The sequence below is a fragment of the Pristiophorus japonicus genome, chromosome 14 (genome assembly GCF_044704955.1).
Source record: "Pristiophorus japonicus isolate sPriJap1 chromosome 14, sPriJap1.hap1, whole genome shotgun sequence".
Classification (NCBI taxonomy): Eukaryota; Metazoa; Chordata; class Chondrichthyes; family Pristiophoridae; genus Pristiophorus; species Pristiophorus japonicus.
The window spans coordinates 35,963,606-35,981,454 of record NC_091990.1 but is presented as its reverse complement, the minus strand read 5'-3'; the positions used below and the strand labels follow the sequence as shown (position 1 = coordinate 35,981,454).

General features: G+C 42.4%; 1 protein-coding gene across 4 annotated transcripts in view; it reads right to left on the bottom strand.

Moving 5' to 3' along the window:
* Nucleotides 1-16,565: 16,565 nt before the first annotated feature.
* Nucleotides 16,566-17,849, bottom strand: part of LOC139279867 (UDP-glucose 4-epimerase-like) — a 40,744-nt gene continuing 39,460 nt past the window's right edge. For all 4 annotated transcript variants that reach the window (XM_070899151.1, XM_070899150.1, XM_070899149.1 and 1 more), the window contains exons 9-11: nucleotides 17,652-17,729; nucleotides 17,383-17,497; nucleotides 16,566-17,131 (exon numbers count right to left, since the gene is read on the bottom strand). In XM_070899151.1, coding sequence (XP_070755252.1) covers nucleotides 17,055-17,131; nucleotides 17,383-17,497; nucleotides 17,652-17,729 — 270 coding nt within the window. In that variant the 3' untranslated portion in view covers nucleotides 16,566-17,054. The remainder of the gene's footprint in view (nucleotides 17,132-17,382; nucleotides 17,498-17,651; nucleotides 17,730-17,849) is intronic.

The following is a 17,849-nucleotide window of genomic DNA, read 5'->3' as shown; positions in this document are numbered from 1 at the left end:
GGCTCTGACCAGGGCTGCGGCACGCTCCTCCCGGTCGGACAACTCCGTAAGGTTCGGTGGGCCTCCGCCCGTGCATCGCCGCTCTGCCTGATTGCTGGATATTTCCTTCTGCAAAGATGACAATAGCAATGTTTAACCTAATTGCCCACCTACTCTTACGGGACACACAGATAGACATCCCCAATTAGCCAGCCCCAATCCTTTCTTCAATGTCCCATTAATGCACCATTAAGATGCAAGTGGTGCAGGATGAACACACGTGGATTAGAATTTTCAAAAAATCCGCCAGTGCCTGATTGCTGCCCAAAATACCGCTGTTAGTGAAAATAAATTCACATAGACTCTGGTAAAGTAAGAGAAACAACTTTATTGCTAACAGCTCTGGGAGAAGAATTTAAGATCCCGCGACCTGTGAAGCACCTTCTTCCCGAGTGCCTGGTGCTGCGGGCTTATAAGCAGTTTACAGAGGGCGGAATACAATCATTTAAATTCATTTACATACAACCAATCAATCCATATGGCAATGCATAAAATTACATTCTCCCAATCATGTTGTTGCACAACTTCTTTAGTCCTAGTGAAACCTGATAGCATGGCGCGTTTTTGGGGGGCCCTTCCTCTTTATCTTCCTTTGTGGTTAGTTATTCTGCTTGTTTGCAAAGCTATCTATGAAACAGTGGCCTGTACCTGGCCATGAGTCACTTGTTGCTGCAGAGTTCATGTCAGCGGACAGCAGATAGGTTTCTTGGTACAAAGTTCATTTAATGGAAAAGCAGATAGTTGGCTTATCCCATCATGCTTTGCTATGGCCGAAAATCCACTCCAACACCGCTAAGATTTTAAAATTACCGTCGGCGAAAAATTCCACAAAAAAAGGAAAAAATTCCGCCCGGCGGAAAAAAATGGACCTTACACCCCGATTCTCGGCGGAAAATAGAATCTTGGGCCGATTGGGCAGTTCTTCAACAAAATGGGCGGTAATTACTAAAATTTAGACCGAGGCTGCTGGTTGGGCCTAGGAGGGGGAAAACACAAAATATTTTTTTTCCAAAAAACATAAAATAAAAAACTCAGAAAACATTCTCAGGACCCTTTTTACCTTAATCACTGTAAAAGAATTTTAAAATAATTATTAAAACCCATTAACTTACCTTTTTTTGCCATGCTACTTACTTCCCACCCAGCTCCCGCTGCTTCTTGTGGGTGTTTTTTTCTACTTACCTACGGGTCACCGCTGAGTCAAAAATCGGGTGATAGCGGTCTTTGGATGGTGCACGCCAGCGGTCCGCTCCCTAGCGGTATTTCAAAACCGCCGGTAGAACTGTTTATGGAAATTTTCGCCGCCCAAAATGACCAATACTGCCAAGAAACCGGGCAGAAATGCGGTGCAAATTCTAGCCGAAGATCTCAGAAAACCATCACAATAAGATCGTTGATGGCAAATAATGCATGACACCAAGCTTACCTACATTAACGTGTCAGATTTAGATTTTAAGTATTGAGCCAGTGCATGATTAAAATGATTACTTACTCTCGCAGCCGAAACAATGTCGTTCCATCGCTTATGGTACTGGTTTGCCCCCCGATGGAGCGACGCCATTGTGTCAAATTTTTATTACATACCACTCCTGCGTAGCGCCTTACGACGTTTCACTAGGTGCTATATAAATACAAGTTGTTGTTGTTGAACTGGAAGTATCTTCACTTACGCAATATTTAAGTAAATATATAAGATCTAGGGGTCAAATAGGCAGTCCTTGCCACTGTTACTCCAACTTATCTGATCTCCTCAACTTCAGAAGACAGAAGAATATACATTATCATACAGCACTCTACAAACCTTTTACAATATATATTTACAATATTTACAATAATTACAACCTTTACTGTTCTCAATGTCAAAACAGCACAAATGCTTGTCCTATGCTATTTCTCAATATAAATTTAATCCTGAAACACAGTTCTTCACTTCTTATTTGATATAATATCACAGAGCTTCTGAATAAGTGTGTATCCCTGACTACCTTTCTGATGTGTAGCTTTATTGGTCCTGAGTGACCTCTAATGTTCACCTAAATAGTCATTACTCATCTTACTCTTGCTAGTGAGTATTTGATCATGGAGGCACGCTGTCTTCTCTCTCACCTTTCCAGAAGGGGTTAGTGGCTATTGATTAGCATTTGAAACATTAGCCCATTTCCCCTTCCTAACCCATAGATGCTGAGGCCAAATGTAGAGGCCCTATTGCCACCCAGCTCTATCAAAACAGTAGCATTCCTGATCTGTATGGTTTAGCTACTCACTGGACAAGCTTCGGAACATAGGAACAGGAGTAGGCCATTGAGCCCCTCGAGCCTGTTCCGCCATCCAATAGGATCATGGCTGATCTGCGATCTAACTCCATATACCCACCTTTGCCCCATATCCCTTAATAACTTTGGTTAATAAAAATCTATCAAATCTCAGATTTTAAATTCACAATTGGCCTAGAATCAACTGCCATTTGCGGAAGAGAGTTCCAAACGTCTACCACCCTTTGCATGTAGAAGTATTTCCCAACTTCACTCCTGAAATGTCTGGCTCTAACTTTTAGGCTACATCCCTTAATCCTAGACTCCCCAACCAGCGGAAATAGTTTCTCTCAATTTACCCTATCAGTTCCCCTTAATATCCTGAAAATTCGATCGAATCACCCCTTAACATAAATTCCAGCGAATACAACCTTAGTTTGTGTAACCTCTCCTCGTAATTTAACCCTTGAAATCGAGCTATTATTCTAGTAAATCTATGCTGTACTCCCTCCAAGGCCAATATATCCTTCCAGAACTGAACACAGTACTCCAGGTGTGGTTTAACTAGGGCTTTGTATGGTATAACTTCTACCCCCTTGTAGCCTCGTCCTCGAGATATAAAGGCCAGCATTCCATTAGCTTTTTAAATTATTTTTTGTGCATGCCCATGACATTTTAACGATCTATGTACATGGACCCCTAAGTCGCTTTGAACCTCCACTGTTTCTAGCTTTTCACCATTTAGAAATAAATCTGATCTATCCTTTATAGATCCAAAATGGATGACCTCATACTTGTCTATATTGAAATCAATTTGCCAAAGTTTTGGCTGTTCACTGAAAAAAGAAAGGTATGCATTTATATAGCGTCTTTCTCGACCACGGGATGTCCCAAAGCACTTTACAGCCAATTAAGTACATTTTGGAGTGTAGTCATTATTGTAATGTGGGAAACGTGGCAGCCAACTTGTGCACAGCAAATTCTGACAAACAGCAATGTAATAATGACCAGATAATCTATTGTTGTTATGTTGATTGAGGGATAAATATTGGCCAGACCACTGGGGATAACTCCCCTGCTCTTCTTCAAAATAGTGCTATGGGATCTTTTACGTCCATCTGAGAGAGCAGACAGGGCCTCAGTTTAACATCTCATCTGAAAGACAGCACCCCCTCAACAATGCACTGGAGTGACAGCCTAAATTTATGTGCTCAAGTTCCTGGAGTGGGAGTTGAACCCATAACCTTCTGACACAGAGGCAAATGTGCTACCCACTGAACCACTAATATCTCTTTGTAATGTTATGCTTCCATCTACAATACTTACAATGCCACCTATAATTGTGTCATTGGTAAGCTTGGATATATGATTCTCTATCCTGTCATCTAAGTCGTTAATAAATACTGTGAATAGTTGAGGCTCCAACACAGAACCCTGCGGGGCACCACTAGTCACATCCTGCCAATTAGAGTACCTGCCCATTATCCCTACTCTCTGTCTCCTGCCGCTCAGCCAATTTCCTAACCAGCTCAATAATTTGCCTTCAATTCCATAGGCTTCAACTTTAGCTAACAGTCTCTTAACTGGGACTTCTATCAAATGCCTTCTGGATGTCCATATAAATAACACCCATAGACATTCCCCTATCGAATACTTTAGTCACCTCTGGATCTGTAACCCAAGTTCATAAGGCCAACAGTGGAACTATCTGCATGGATTTAACGACACATGCTGGAACCATGTCTAAATTAAAGCAGTTTATTTGACAAAATGTTATCTTTAAGATAGTAGATTGAAGGTCCAGCATGCTGTTGCACTATCTAGAAAATGGATTCACATATGAACTTTCTCATACAGTGAGTTCCTAATTTGGTTGTGGGACAGCACCAAGCTGATGATGGGTATCTCCCGACCTGGAATATGTAAGATTCTGTTAGCCTAAATCTCCCTCACCACCCCTGAGGCCAGTCACAGAACGGCATGGCAGCACCCAAGAAGCTGGTAGGCTGTATGCCCTGAAAGCTAGGGACAGTCTGTGGACCATGATCTAGGAGACTGCAAATGGGGAAGGAGAAATAATTTTAATTATCTGATTTCCTCCACCCCCACGCATGTTGCTAACTTACTTGGGTTACAGATTCTGTTCTCCCAGGATATCGACGCCTGTGCACTTCCAGTATGCATCACAGTTGGGTACAGAAAAGCTGCCGTGTTCTTTTTTCCCCCATCCCAACCCAGGAATGCTATGACTTATAGTTCCAAGCACTTGCTGCTACCTAGTGGCAATGAACTAACTCAGCATCCATACAAAAGCAAAATACTGCAGGTGCTGGAATCTGAAATAAAAACAGAAAATGCTGGAAATCTCGGCAGGTCAGGCAGCATCTGTGGAGAGAAACCGAGTTAACATTTCGGGTCTATGACCCTTCGTCGGAACTGGAAAAGTTTGCAATGGAACAGATTCTGAAGGAATCTTAAGTGAAAGGGGGAGGGAAGGAAAGAACAAAAGGGAAGGTCTGTGATAGGGTGGAAGGCAGGAGAGATTTAAGAGAAAAGGATGATGGGCAAAAATGAGATGGTATTTGTAAAGTCCTTACACAATACCACAAATCCACACGAGGCACATTCTATGGACAAGGTCACTCCATGACCTGAACCTTTATTCACAGGACCAAGAAGTGATGACCCTGCATGGGACCTCCCTTTATATACCTGGATGACCAGGTAAGGAGTGTCTTCCACACGTTCACCACCTGTGGTCAAGGTGTGCATTTCTTATGTATATACAGTATTGCAGTGTTGCTACATAAAGGTTACATACATGACAGCAATGGCACAAGTTAAGAAACAAATGATGAGTCTAGATGGGGTGTGAATGGCAGAACCAGCACCAGCTGCCATGGTGCCATGGGAAAGAGAAAAAAGTTAGGGGGGTGTTCTAAAAAAGAGAAGGAAAGGGAAATAAAAATATGGGCAGAATTTATGGTCTGAAATTGTTGAACTCAATGTTGAGTCTAGAAGGCTGTAAAGTGCCTAACTCGACATGGTCCATATGGCTCATTTAATTACTACAGAGATATTAGGGGAAGTTAAAAAAAATATTATGTTGTACTTAAAAGATTACTGTGGAATTTTAACTTTGAATTATGGGGCCAAAATTGCCCATCACTGGAAATGGGCCGCACACACCGTGTTTCTAGTGCTTTTACCGCCACAGTGAATGAGGTGGCCTCTTGAGCGAAATTCCGCTCTTTGCCTTTTTTTTCCCGGCGGATCGGAAGTTGTTCATAATGAGGGTGGCTATGTGGCGATGAGCATACTAGAGGGGCGGAAGGGGGTCTAGTGACCGTTGATGATGTCATCACGTTGCCGCTTCATCACGGCTCACCCCTTCACTGGGACAAGCCGGTGTGACTTTTAAAGTTCAGTCCACTGGGCCATCAGGGAAGGTTTTGGCCGGGCCAACAGCCTGGCGCCCAAGAGGGGGTGCATGCTGCCTGTTGGCAGCCCGGCCGAACCCGAGCGCATAATTGTGGGCCCGACCTGGCAGTCAGCCGACAGAAAAAAACATGGCAGCAGCGGCAGTGCCTCCTTCCCTTTAATGGGAGCCGCACCGCCATTTCAGAAGGCCACAGCTTCACTGCACCATCTGAAAAAAGGAGCTTTTGGCATCGGCCGGCGCAAGGTAGATTTTCTCGACGGAATTTTGCTGTCGGGGGTGAGGGGACGGGGGAAATCGGCAGTGCGCGCTCTGATGACACACTTAGAATGGATCCTCAGCAGCGGAGAGGTGGTGGGGAGCGGGACATCGCTGGGATACAACAGAAGCAGAATTTTGATAATGTCTCCATTACACGAAAAGTTGGCAGCCTCAGCAACTTGGCCGATTTCTGGCGGTGACAGGCCCCTTGGTGTATTAAACAATGAGTAAGCAGGAAGCAGTTTATATTTGGATTGGAGTTATACATTTAACTACTATACCTAGATTGTGTTGAAATGTGCATTAATTTGGAGTTAAATATGATTACATTTATAATCTAATTTCTGGATCCAATTGAATTATTTACTTTTGTTTATTCATGCCAAAGATGCCCGTGAAATCAAATAGGTTTATACCAATGCCATCATGGTGAGTTCTGTCAGATTTCTTTTTCTTAATTTTCAGTATAACAAACCACATTCTCTTCTGTTTGAAAGTTTTGACTTGCCCGGATTAATCGTGAATCGTGTCAAAGGCTGCAGAGAGATTGAGCACAACAAAGAAAGATAATGCACCAAGGTCAACAGTCACAGATTGTCGTTCCTGACTGTGGTTGGGGCTATTTTGGTGCAGTGGGAGGGGCAAAAACTTGATTTGAGGGTTTCAAGCACATTGTTGCAGGAGAGATGGGCACTGATCTGGGAGGTAACAACTCTTAGAGAGGAAAGGGAGTTTGGAGATGAGGTGGGAGTCAGCAACAACAGAGTGATCGAGAATGAGGTTTGTTTTGAGGAGGAAGGTGGTGATGATAGCTTTGAAAAGTAGGGGAATGGTGGCTGAAGAGGAGGAACATTTACAATGCCAGCTAGCAGGAGGATCCTAGTGTAATGGTCAGTTTTAATAGAGGAGAACGAGACCTAGGAGTGATGTGGTCCAGCCAGATCTGGCGCTGGATGACTAAGCCAATTATGTCCCGGATACATGCAAGTTTCCACCACTATTTGAGGGAGCAAATGTCGAAATCTCGACCTCCGAAAAGAATGATTCCGACACTTACAGCTCCGGTAGAAGTTTCTTTAATTTACTTGCTCGCAAGGGGTAGGTTACACTCAGTCAAGGGCTAAGTGAACACCTCCAAAATGGTTCAGATTAACAAGATATTTATACAGTAAAACCAAAGTTATGGCCTCTCCCTGTGTATTGCTCTGTCTCACAGTCAGTGAATACAGATAGAGTGTTAATTACTATATCCTGGTCCTGACATGGTATCCAGATATTTCCTTTTGTCAGGGTTATCAGTTGGCCAGCCGGCCATTACTCCATGAGTCATAGGTAATGGGCTATCACCTGTCTTGTATTGTGTCAGGATTGTTCCAATTTCCTGGTCAGTTTATCTGTTTGCATCAAATGGATGAGGTCTCGGAAAGAAGATAATGGCTAGAAGATAAGGGTGGGGTGACATGGAACTCCTGTAGTGTAGACAATAGGAGAGCACCATGGGGGGGGGTTACTTGTCTCAGCATGACTTGTCTCCTAGCTGTCTGATGGCCATCAGCCATCTCAAACCAGGTTTAGCTGTTTATGCAAGCTGACTGCTAAAATGCAGAAAGTTCTGGAAGGGCCAGGACTCCATTTTGATCAAAAGGCACACAAATACCGTATGGTATCAGCTTAGATAAAAATACATTTCCACATTCCCCCATTTTGTCCTTCACAAGGACAACTCAATCCATTCTGATCTTGTACAGTCTCTCCATTTCCATTTCCACACAAGAGCCTTCAGCAGTTGTTGCTACCATAACTCTAGCCGTGGTCTCGGTAGGTAACATAGTTTCTCCCACCCTGGCACAGCAACACTTAATGACGACAAATAATAGATACAGGGCGAAGACTATCAGCAGGAATATGATCAAACCCTGTACCACAGATTTCCCCAGGGCTCCCAACCATCTTGATGCCCAACCCCACAAGGTGATACCGTCCTGGCCAACTGTCTGTTTATACTCTATTACCTTTTTCCTGATGTTTTCAGCTAGACTGCCGATATCTTCTGATTTATCTGGGATATACGTACAGCATTCTTCACCTTTTAATGCGCATGTTCCTCCCTCCTTGGCTAGGAGATAATCTAAGGCCATACGATTTTGGAGAGCCACGGTTCGAATAGCTACCATTTCGTCATTTATCCCTTCAAAGGTTTGGGAAGTTGCGTTGGCTACTGATTCCACTAAGTTAGCCAGTTCCCATAACTGCCATTCGGTCGATGCTATTCCATAGGGTGGCACCATTACCTTGAATATTCCGTTTAGCCACGTCAAATCCCGTTTAAATCTATGACTTCCATAGGTCTCCCTTAGAGTCCTTACTGATCTGATAAGGGGTACCACATATCCTAAGTAACAGGACCCTGTCCAGTTAGCTGGTAACCATGGGTAGGCTTTATGGCCACAAATAAAGTAGGTGCAATTATAGGGCGTCAGCTCCTGGTCCTTTCGCACTATCCCTACTCGAGTGGTCTCACCTTCCCACCCTTCACCTGGGGCTTTGTTATGGACTGTTGTCCAGCCAATGGTTGCTATCTTTCTCTCAGTGGGATTAGTTGTGGCTTGCCATTTAATCATTTGGGAACACTTGCTGCGTCCCATTTCTGGTCCTTTAGTCTCATTACTCACTAGGCATATTATACCTTCAGGATTTCCTATTCTGGGAGTAATGCTTAGGAAGGGAGGCTGATGGTTATTATCATAATTGGGCTGGTACCATCCCTGGAAGGCTGTAAGTTTATACCCTGCCGACCTCCATTCTGTTTGCTCCTTCGTTTCTGGCCCCTTAGTTAGTTTTGTCCTATTTTGCACTGTCAACCATTCTACCATTTCTGATTCGTTAAAGGGGACAGATCTCAGGGGAATACCCCCCCCTGGAGTGGACAGGTACATGGGAACATATCCAACAACTCGACAAGTTTCTTTCTTGAGCATACCTATGACTCAGTGCCATAAATACGTTTACGTGCAATTCCCTTCGGTGGAGGGTCTGTACCCCTGGTGTAATCAATAATGTGAAGTAAAACCCTGTCAAGCCCAGCACCATCAGTCCCCATAGTCCATACAGTTCCTTATTCAGTCTTCCTTTTTCTGTTCCTCTGATTCCTTCGTCCCTTCCTCCTGGTCGGGTGCCCTTTTGCAATGGGATGCGTGGATCCATGTTGGTCTTTCCTTTACCTTGATTGCAGTATTGGTCGCCAGCAAGACCTGGTATGGTCCTTCGAATCTTGGCTGTAGACTGCTTTTTCTTTTAAAAATCTTGATGTAAACGAATTCCCCTGGCTCCAGGTTATGACACTTTCCTTCCGCTGGCTTGACTTGGGCTTCCTTTATCTGTGAATGAAAGCTGGAAATACATTTGGTTAGTGCAATACAATAATTCAACATATTTTCCTCCATTTTGTAGATGTCCATCTGTTTTGCAGTAAATGGTGCTGTAAAAGGTAGTCGTTGGGGACGTCCCATAACTATCTCATGCGGTGACAGGCCTGTTGTTCTGTTGGTTGCAGATCGCATTACCATCAAGGCTAAGGGCAGCAGTTCTGTCCATTTCAGTCCAGTGTCATTGCATAGTTTTGCCAGCTTATTTTTAAGCATTCCATTATATCTTTCAACAAGTCCAGCTGATTGTGGATGATAACTGCAATGAAAACGTTGATTAATCTGCAAAGCTTTACACATTTCTCTTATAACAGTTCCCGTGAAATGTGACCCGTTATCACTAGAAAGCTTAGCAGGGATTCCGAAGCGCGGTACAATTTCTTTTAACAAACATTTAGCAACAGTAGTGGCATCGGCCTTTTTACATGGAAAGGCTTCAATCCATCTAGAGAACACATCTACAATAACTAATACATACTTGAATCCCATACACATAGGTAATTCAATAAAATCCATTTGTAAATGTACAAAAGGCCCGACTGGATTTGGGTGGGAGGCAGATTCTACTTTTTTCGTCTTACCCGGATTCATTGTCTGACAGGTAACACAATTTTCACAGATTTGTTTTGCAATTGCCGAAATACCTGGTGCATACCAAGTTGCCAAAATATAATCTGCCAATCCCCCTTTGCCTGCATGTGTGAATGTATGCACACATCGGGCAATCCATGGAAGTAAGGATCTGGGGGCCACCACGCGGCCGTCGTGGTGAACCCATATTCCTTCTGGATTTTTATAACATTGATCCTTCGTCCAGGTCACCACCTCCTCCGTACTGGCCTGTGTCTGAAAGGCCAGCACGTCATTAATAGTGGGTGGCGGGTCTGAGCAATTATTTTTCCTTAGTGGGAACAATGACACCTGCATCCCCCTTTTGACAGAGCTGCTGACTTAGCTGCATTATCAGCTCTGGCGTTCCCAAGTGCCACCTCATTCGACTGGCCTGTATGTGCTTGGCATTTGATAATGGCAAGTTTCAAGGGGCATTGAATGGCTCGCAGGAGATTTTCCACTTGTTCTGCATTTTTGATAGTGGTTCCTGAAGAAGTCAGGTACCCGCGAATCTTCCAAATTTGTCCATAGTCATGTGATACCCCAAAAGCATACCTGGAGTCAGTGTAGATATTAACTGTGTGTCCTTCAGCCAGAATACAGACTCGAGTTAACGCAAACAATTCGGCTTGTTTGGCTGAAAAGGAGTCTGGAAGAGAGGCTGTTTCGACAACATTAAACTGAGTTACAATTGCATAAGCCGCTCTAGGTTGGCCCCTATCATTTCGTAGGGCTGATCCGTCAACATAGTACACTAGATCAGTGTTACACATTAGTACATCTGTTAGATTGATACGTGGTTTAGTCACTAATTCGGTTACTATTTCACATGAATGGGATTCGCCGTCTTCTTCCGTGAGGAGTAGAGTGGCTGGATTTAAGGTAGTGCATCTTTTGATGATAAGGTTCGGATTTGATAACAGTTCGACCTCATATTTAGTGGTTCTTGCGGAGGTTAGGTGGCACACTTAGTAAGTAAAATCTCAACAGAGTGTGGGATATATAAAATGGTCTGATGATTTAGAGTTATTGTCTGAGCCTGTTGCATAGCATAATAAGCTGCTGCCAACGAAGGAAGACATCCTGGTAGTCCGCGTGCCACTGGGTCTAGTTGGGTACTGAAATATGCTACCGGTCGCTGCCTGTCCCCATGTAACTGAGTCAAAACAGATTGTGCAAAACCCAACTTGTGATGCACAAATAAGTTGAATAGCTTAGTGTAATCTGGTAATTCCCAAGGCTGGTGCTGAAGTGAGGGACTGCTTAAGGTTCTGAAAAGCATTCCGGGATACCTCATTCCACATCCTTTAAGCATTGTGAGAATATAGTAGACTCATTCACAGCTCGTAGGTCATGGACAAACCTCCATTTGTGTGGGCTTCTGAACCGGAAGAATTGGTGTGTTACACGGACTTCTCATTTATGCTTATAGTGATTCACAGATCACAGAATGTAAAGTACTTGTTTTCTAATCTTATTAAAAGGCTTCCAAACCCAAGATTTTTCCAATACACCCAAAATGTTGATCAAGGAGATCACCTGAAATATCTCAAAATCCCAATTCAACTATTGTACTGCCACTCTTTATCAAAAAAAATCCTCTTACTGAGCTAGAAGCTTTTGTACCAAGAATTTACACCAAGGACAATGAGAGTGTACTCCCCCAGCCTGCACCTCGAGAGACCCACAAAGGCTTTTTTTTAAAAAAAAAAGCATTACAACTTTCAACCACCGGGACCATGTCTCAACAAACCTATCCTTTGTGCATTTCCTAGCTCTGTAACCTCTCATCCGAATAAATCCACACCTGCGCTTCTAACTTAAAATGTCTTAAACTTCCCACATACAGGACAACACTATGAAGGGTTAAAAAAACTTCACTTTGTTTGAAAAAGTGGGTGGAGCTAAAACAAACAGGCAGCTCCACAACCTTTCCAAACAGGTTTCCAGACACAAGGAAAAAAGACAGAAGCACTCTCATTCAAAGACAAGACATTCACGCACTCTCATTCAAAGACAAGACATTCACAAGTCTCTCTCCATTCAATAAAGCTTTTTCTTTTGCTAGCTTCATTTATTTTTTTTTTTTGAATCCATAAGTCACTATCAGGTTCTCTTTTTTTTTTTTACATTTGATTTACTTCCTCTGTTAATTTTACATGGGCTTGAAGAATCGGAACCCAGGCCTTTTCTATTACTTTCCTTTTTTTTTTCTTCTACCTGGATCTCTGTTTATGAGACACTCCTCTAGACATGTTGTTCTCTCTAAATTAAATGAACCATCGGGTGGAAATGGCCTGTTTTCACCCTTAGTCCACTTTACCGGTTTTTGTTTCTTTGGTCAATTGAAGACTGACCACAATTCTGGAGCATGACATAGGCTGGTGTGCCTTTTGTGGTGTTTTAACTTGCTCCGGCACCCATTCTGGATGATTAAGATTTTCCACAGTTTCTGATCTCACAATTCTTTCGGCCAACTGAGTTCTCTACACCCACTTCTCCTGGCCGTTACGTGGCCTGAAAAGGCTCTTAATTCGGGCTCAGTCTGGGTGTGTGAGATATGTTGGCACGAACCAACCGTAGCTGATCAATCAGTTACTGTTTCTTTTCTTAATCAATCCTTGTGTTTTTTTTTCCGAATCACAACTTTCCCTAGTGACTCTTCCCGTTTCTCTAATGGCAATGACTCACAAAGGTATTGCACACAACAGTAATACAAGGACAACAAACAATATTCCCGCGAGTACACAAATCGTAACCTTACACCTTATCTAAACAAATTCTCAGTCTGCGTTGTACGCCACTACAGACCGAGTCCTTAACTTATCCTAATAAAAACTGATAAAACTTAAGGTTCCGTACCCAAACTCTTTGATCGATTGCGCTTTCTTTTTTTTTCCTGTACTCTTATCACATAAGAACCCCTTCCGAATTAAAAACAATAAAAATCTTATCACATAAGAACCTTCAATCGATTAGCGCTTTATTTTTTTTTATAGTCTTATCACATAAGAACCCCTTCTGAATTAAAAACAATAAAAATCTTATCACATAAGAACCTGGAACCCTTTTCGATCGACTAGCGCTCCCTTACCTACTGAAACCTTCCCCGGGCTGTCTCGAGATTTTTTTCCAGAACCTGTTCTCTTCTGCTGGTGAGCTGAGAAAGAAATGGTTATAAAAAAAATACCTTTAGCTTTTAAATGCCGAGTCTTGCAGATTGCAGTACCTCCCCTGTGGACAACAGATTACATATGCGATTCAACAGTGAAGAAACCTCTTGTGAGCAAAAGGCTCACCTTGTTTGGCCACTGAAGCCTTTCACTGGAGAGGCACTATGCCTGTATCCGTTTTACTCACAGAACAGAGAGTATGCATCTCGGTGGAACCTCCAAGTTATAACTGTCGAAATCTCGACCTCCGAAAAGAATGACTCCGACACTTACAGCTCCGGTAGAAGTTTCTTTAATTTACTTGCTCGCACGGGGTAGGTTACACTCAGTCAAGGGCTAAGTGAACACCTCCGAAATGGTTCAGTTTAACAAGATATTTATACAGTAAAACCAAAGTTATGGCCTCTCCCTGTGTATTGCTCTGTCTCACAGTCAGTGAATACAGATAGAGTGTTAATTACTATATCCTGGTCCTGACATGGTATCCAGATATTTCCTTTTGTCAGGGTTATCAGTTGACCAGCCGGCCATTACTCCATGAGTCATAGGTAATGGGCTATCACCTGTCTTGTATTGTGTCAGGATTGTTCCAATTTCCTGGTCAGTTTATCTGTTTGCATCAAATGGATGAGGTCTCGGAAAGAAGATAATGGCTAGAAGATAAAGGGTGGGGTGACATGGAACTCCTGTAGTGTAGACAATAGGAGAGCACCATGGGGGGGTTACTTGTCTCAGCATGACTTGTCTCCTAGCTGTCTGATGGCCATCAGCCATCTCAAACCAGGTTTAGCTGTTTATGCAAGCTGACTGCTAAAATGCAGAAAGTTCTGGAAGGGCCAGGACTCCATTTTGATCAAAAGGCACACAAATACCGTATGGTATCAGCTTAGATAAAAATACATTTCCACACAAAGATGGGGCCTGTTCCGGGTACGGCAAAAACGGGAAACAGTGAAGGTTTTGCTGGAAATGAGGGAACTGAAGGTGAAAACAAGGATGTGGTTGAGCAAATCAGCAGCTGGCGGTGAATGGAGGACAGAGGCTAGGCAGCTGTGGGAGAGATTTATTTCCAGAGGCAGGTGCAGAATAAAAGAGGGTAGAGAGATTCCTGGATTTTGACCCAGCGACGATGAAGGAATGGGGATATATTTACATCAGGGTGATGTGCGACTTGGTAGGGGAATTTGGAGGTGATGTTCCCATGTACCTGCTGCCCTTGTCCTTCTAAGTCGGTTAGGGGGGTGCTGTCAAAGAAGCCATGGCGAGTTGCTGCAGTGCATCCTGTAGATGGTACACTCAGCAGTGACAGTGTGCCAGTGGTGGAGGGAGTGTTTAAGGTGATGGATGAGCTGCTGGTCAAGGGGACTGCTTTATCCTGCAAGGTGTCAGACTTCTTCACAGCTCCCCCTCCCTTCAGGCAAATGGAGAATACTCCATCACTCGAATTACATTTGAGTTCAGAATAGTTTTAGCTTTAAGTGGCAAAACATCAAAAATAATTAGATACATTGGTGCCCACGATTACCTATAAATCTCAATTTGAATTGGTTTGGTGTTTTGGAATTCAGTAATTATCAAAATGAATTAAAAGTGGCAAGCCTGGTTCCTCTGGCCCATCACTGTGCAATGTGGAAAATGATCCACTCATCACTTCAGCTGGTGTTCAATAAAATTCACCAATAAGGGGAGCTGTGCCTTACTGAAGCAATGCCAAATAGGAGGGTTTGTGATTGTTGTATTCTGTTAACTTTGGTGAATTTTAGATGCTAACTCAGGTGTGCACTCTCGTTGGAAATTTTTGAATTGGTTAAACAGAGAAACCACACTGAATTCCACATTGAGAATTAATGTAATTTAAAATAATCATAAGTTTTTTTGCAATTCTAGTACACAATGTCAAGAATATCAGCATCCTGCAGTGCCATGGTGAAGTGGATCCTATGATACTACTGTGATTTGGTTCTATGACTGCAGATAAGCTAATGACGATCATTAATCCTGCAAACATTTGGTTCAAAACTTATTCAGTGCAGCATTGTTCATGTCCACAGGTGATTGCTGCTGTAGTGTTTTTCTTTGAACCCATTTATAATATAAAAACTATAATTGAGTATTTACATAATTTATAACTGGAGCCCTTATAGATATGTCCCATGTAGTCCATCAATTTATTAATAAACTACAAATTGAGAAAACAAATGGCTCTTATTGAAGTAGCCATCCAGCCCAAAACTGACTTGGCAACATTATTGTAAACAATTGTAGGGTTGGCTAATTTTGTGACCTCATAAATTTCAATGACTTGGTTTGAGTGAGTTCGGTGTCAAAAGCTTATAGGAAAACAACTCTGGCTACAAATGGATAGAAACAGCTGTAACTAAGCGAGGGCAGTCCCACTGCGCTAAACAAAGGATAGATGTTGGAGGTGGCTGGTGTGGTTGACGGTATCAAAGGCTGCAGAAAAGTTGAGGATAAGGAGGAGTAATGCAGAGGGTGCCATTTGTGACTTTGATTAGAGTCATGTTGGTGCAGTGGTTGGGACAGAAACCAGTTTTGAGATTCAAATGGGGAATTTCAGGAGAGATGGGCACAGATTTGAATGGTGATTATGTTCAACAATTTTTATGGGGAAAAAATGACTTTTTTTTTCTAGTGCATTTCAGTGAACAGAATGTCCCAAAGTATTTTACAGCCAATGAAGTACTTTTGAATTGTAGTCACTGCTGTACTGTAGGAAACACGGCAGGCAATTTGCAAGCACCCGCAACCAGCAATGTGATAGTGATCTGTTTGTGATGTTGGTTGAGGGATAAATATTGGCCAGGGCACCAAACTCTCCTGCTCTTCAAAATAGTGCCAAATCATCCAAAAGATGGCACCTTCAGCAGTGCAGCACTCGCTCAGTACTACGCTGGAGTGTCAGTCTAGATTTTGTGCTCGAGACTCTGGAGTGGGACTTGAATCTGCAACCTTCTGACTGAGGGCTGAGTGATACCCACTGAGCCACAGCTGACACCTAGAACATGCTCCCTTTTGGGTAAGGCTCTTTGTCCCACTAGCATTTTAAACTAAAAGTACCACTGGAGGCTTTCAGGTAGAATCTCCCTCATTAGGCCACCCCGATGGAGTGGATGATGAGCAGGTATGATCGGAAACAGACCGGAGGGCTCCTTCAGAGCTACCACGCTCCAACTTCTGACACTTTCTTGTTTTAACCTTGATAGATTTCTATCATTTGTGGTCACATGATTCTTGAACATAAATAGCTGTCACCAACCCTGGCATCAACTTAAACTAGTTTGTGTAACTGCAAATGATGCACTTTTTCCATGACAAAAGCAGAAAATAACTTTATACACATACATACCAAAACTTAGTTTTAATTTATTTGGAATGAAATTATTTCTAAGGCATTGATCTAAAATGTAAAAGCTTCAACTGCACCAGTAACTGTATATATATACTGTATATACATTTTTAAATCACATTGAATGATATAGAAATTACAAGAGTTACAAGACCAAAGATTTGGTCACAGATGTCTAAATGGCTCTGAGCCTCCAGTTAACAAGAAAGCATGAAGCAAGTCTTGGTGAAACAAACCCATCACTTAACTCATTTCATTGAGCTTCAAACTTTCTGCCATAGTTATTAATCAATTCTAAAATTTGAGGTATTACAGTAAACATAATTCACAAGTACAGGTAGTTCTGCTGTATTGAACACGTTGTGCTCTGTCGTTTTCTTTCACTTCATCCTCCACTAGAACAGATACCCAAGCAATCTAGGCAGCTACTTTGTATTACTGGTGATCTACACACAGGGCTACTATTAAAAAGTTTTTATAAAAGATTTAAAATCTTGTGTTCGGTGCGTCATTCTTGCTGAAGCCATAAGGATTCTGGGATTGCCAATACCACAAATCTTGACCTAAAATACAAAGAACATTGTTTTTAATACTCAGTGTGCATTCCAGCATTTAGCTACAGTACAGTACTGATTCAGACAACTAAACTATATGCAGCTCTAAAATACGCAAAGTTTTAACTTCTAACTGCATTCAAACAATGAATTCAAAATGTACAGTTGAGGATAGTTCAGCTACCTAAGACACTTGTATTAAAGCAACATTTTAACTGAAATCAAAATTACATTAAAGCCTAATATTATTGAGTGCTTACACATCTTATCGATCCCAAACTGTGCCTTCCATCCAAGTTCTTTCTCTGCGAGAGCTGGATTGGCATAACAGGAAGCAATATCTCCTTCTCTCCGTGGAACAATCTGATATTTAATCTGTAAAAGAGTGGGAGGAGAAAACCAAGATTTTGTTTGTCTGTTAATCTGTGATTCATATTTGATGAATTAATTCCCAGCCAAACCAAAAGGCGGCACCACAGAAGCTTTACTGAATAGCTCTAACTATTTCTTAAACGATGGTGACACTTGCCTCTCTCCCGGAAGCTTTCTCCATCGCTTTCACCATCTGTAGAACAGAATAACCTGTCCCGGTACCGAGATTGTACACCTGAAGAGAGAGAGCCATATAACTGGTTATTGTGAGAGCAGATAGTCTGAGTATAAGTTATGTAATGCTGAAAAAGGAGAGAAGTCTTGGAGAGATGAGGAGGAGAAGGATGGGACAAAT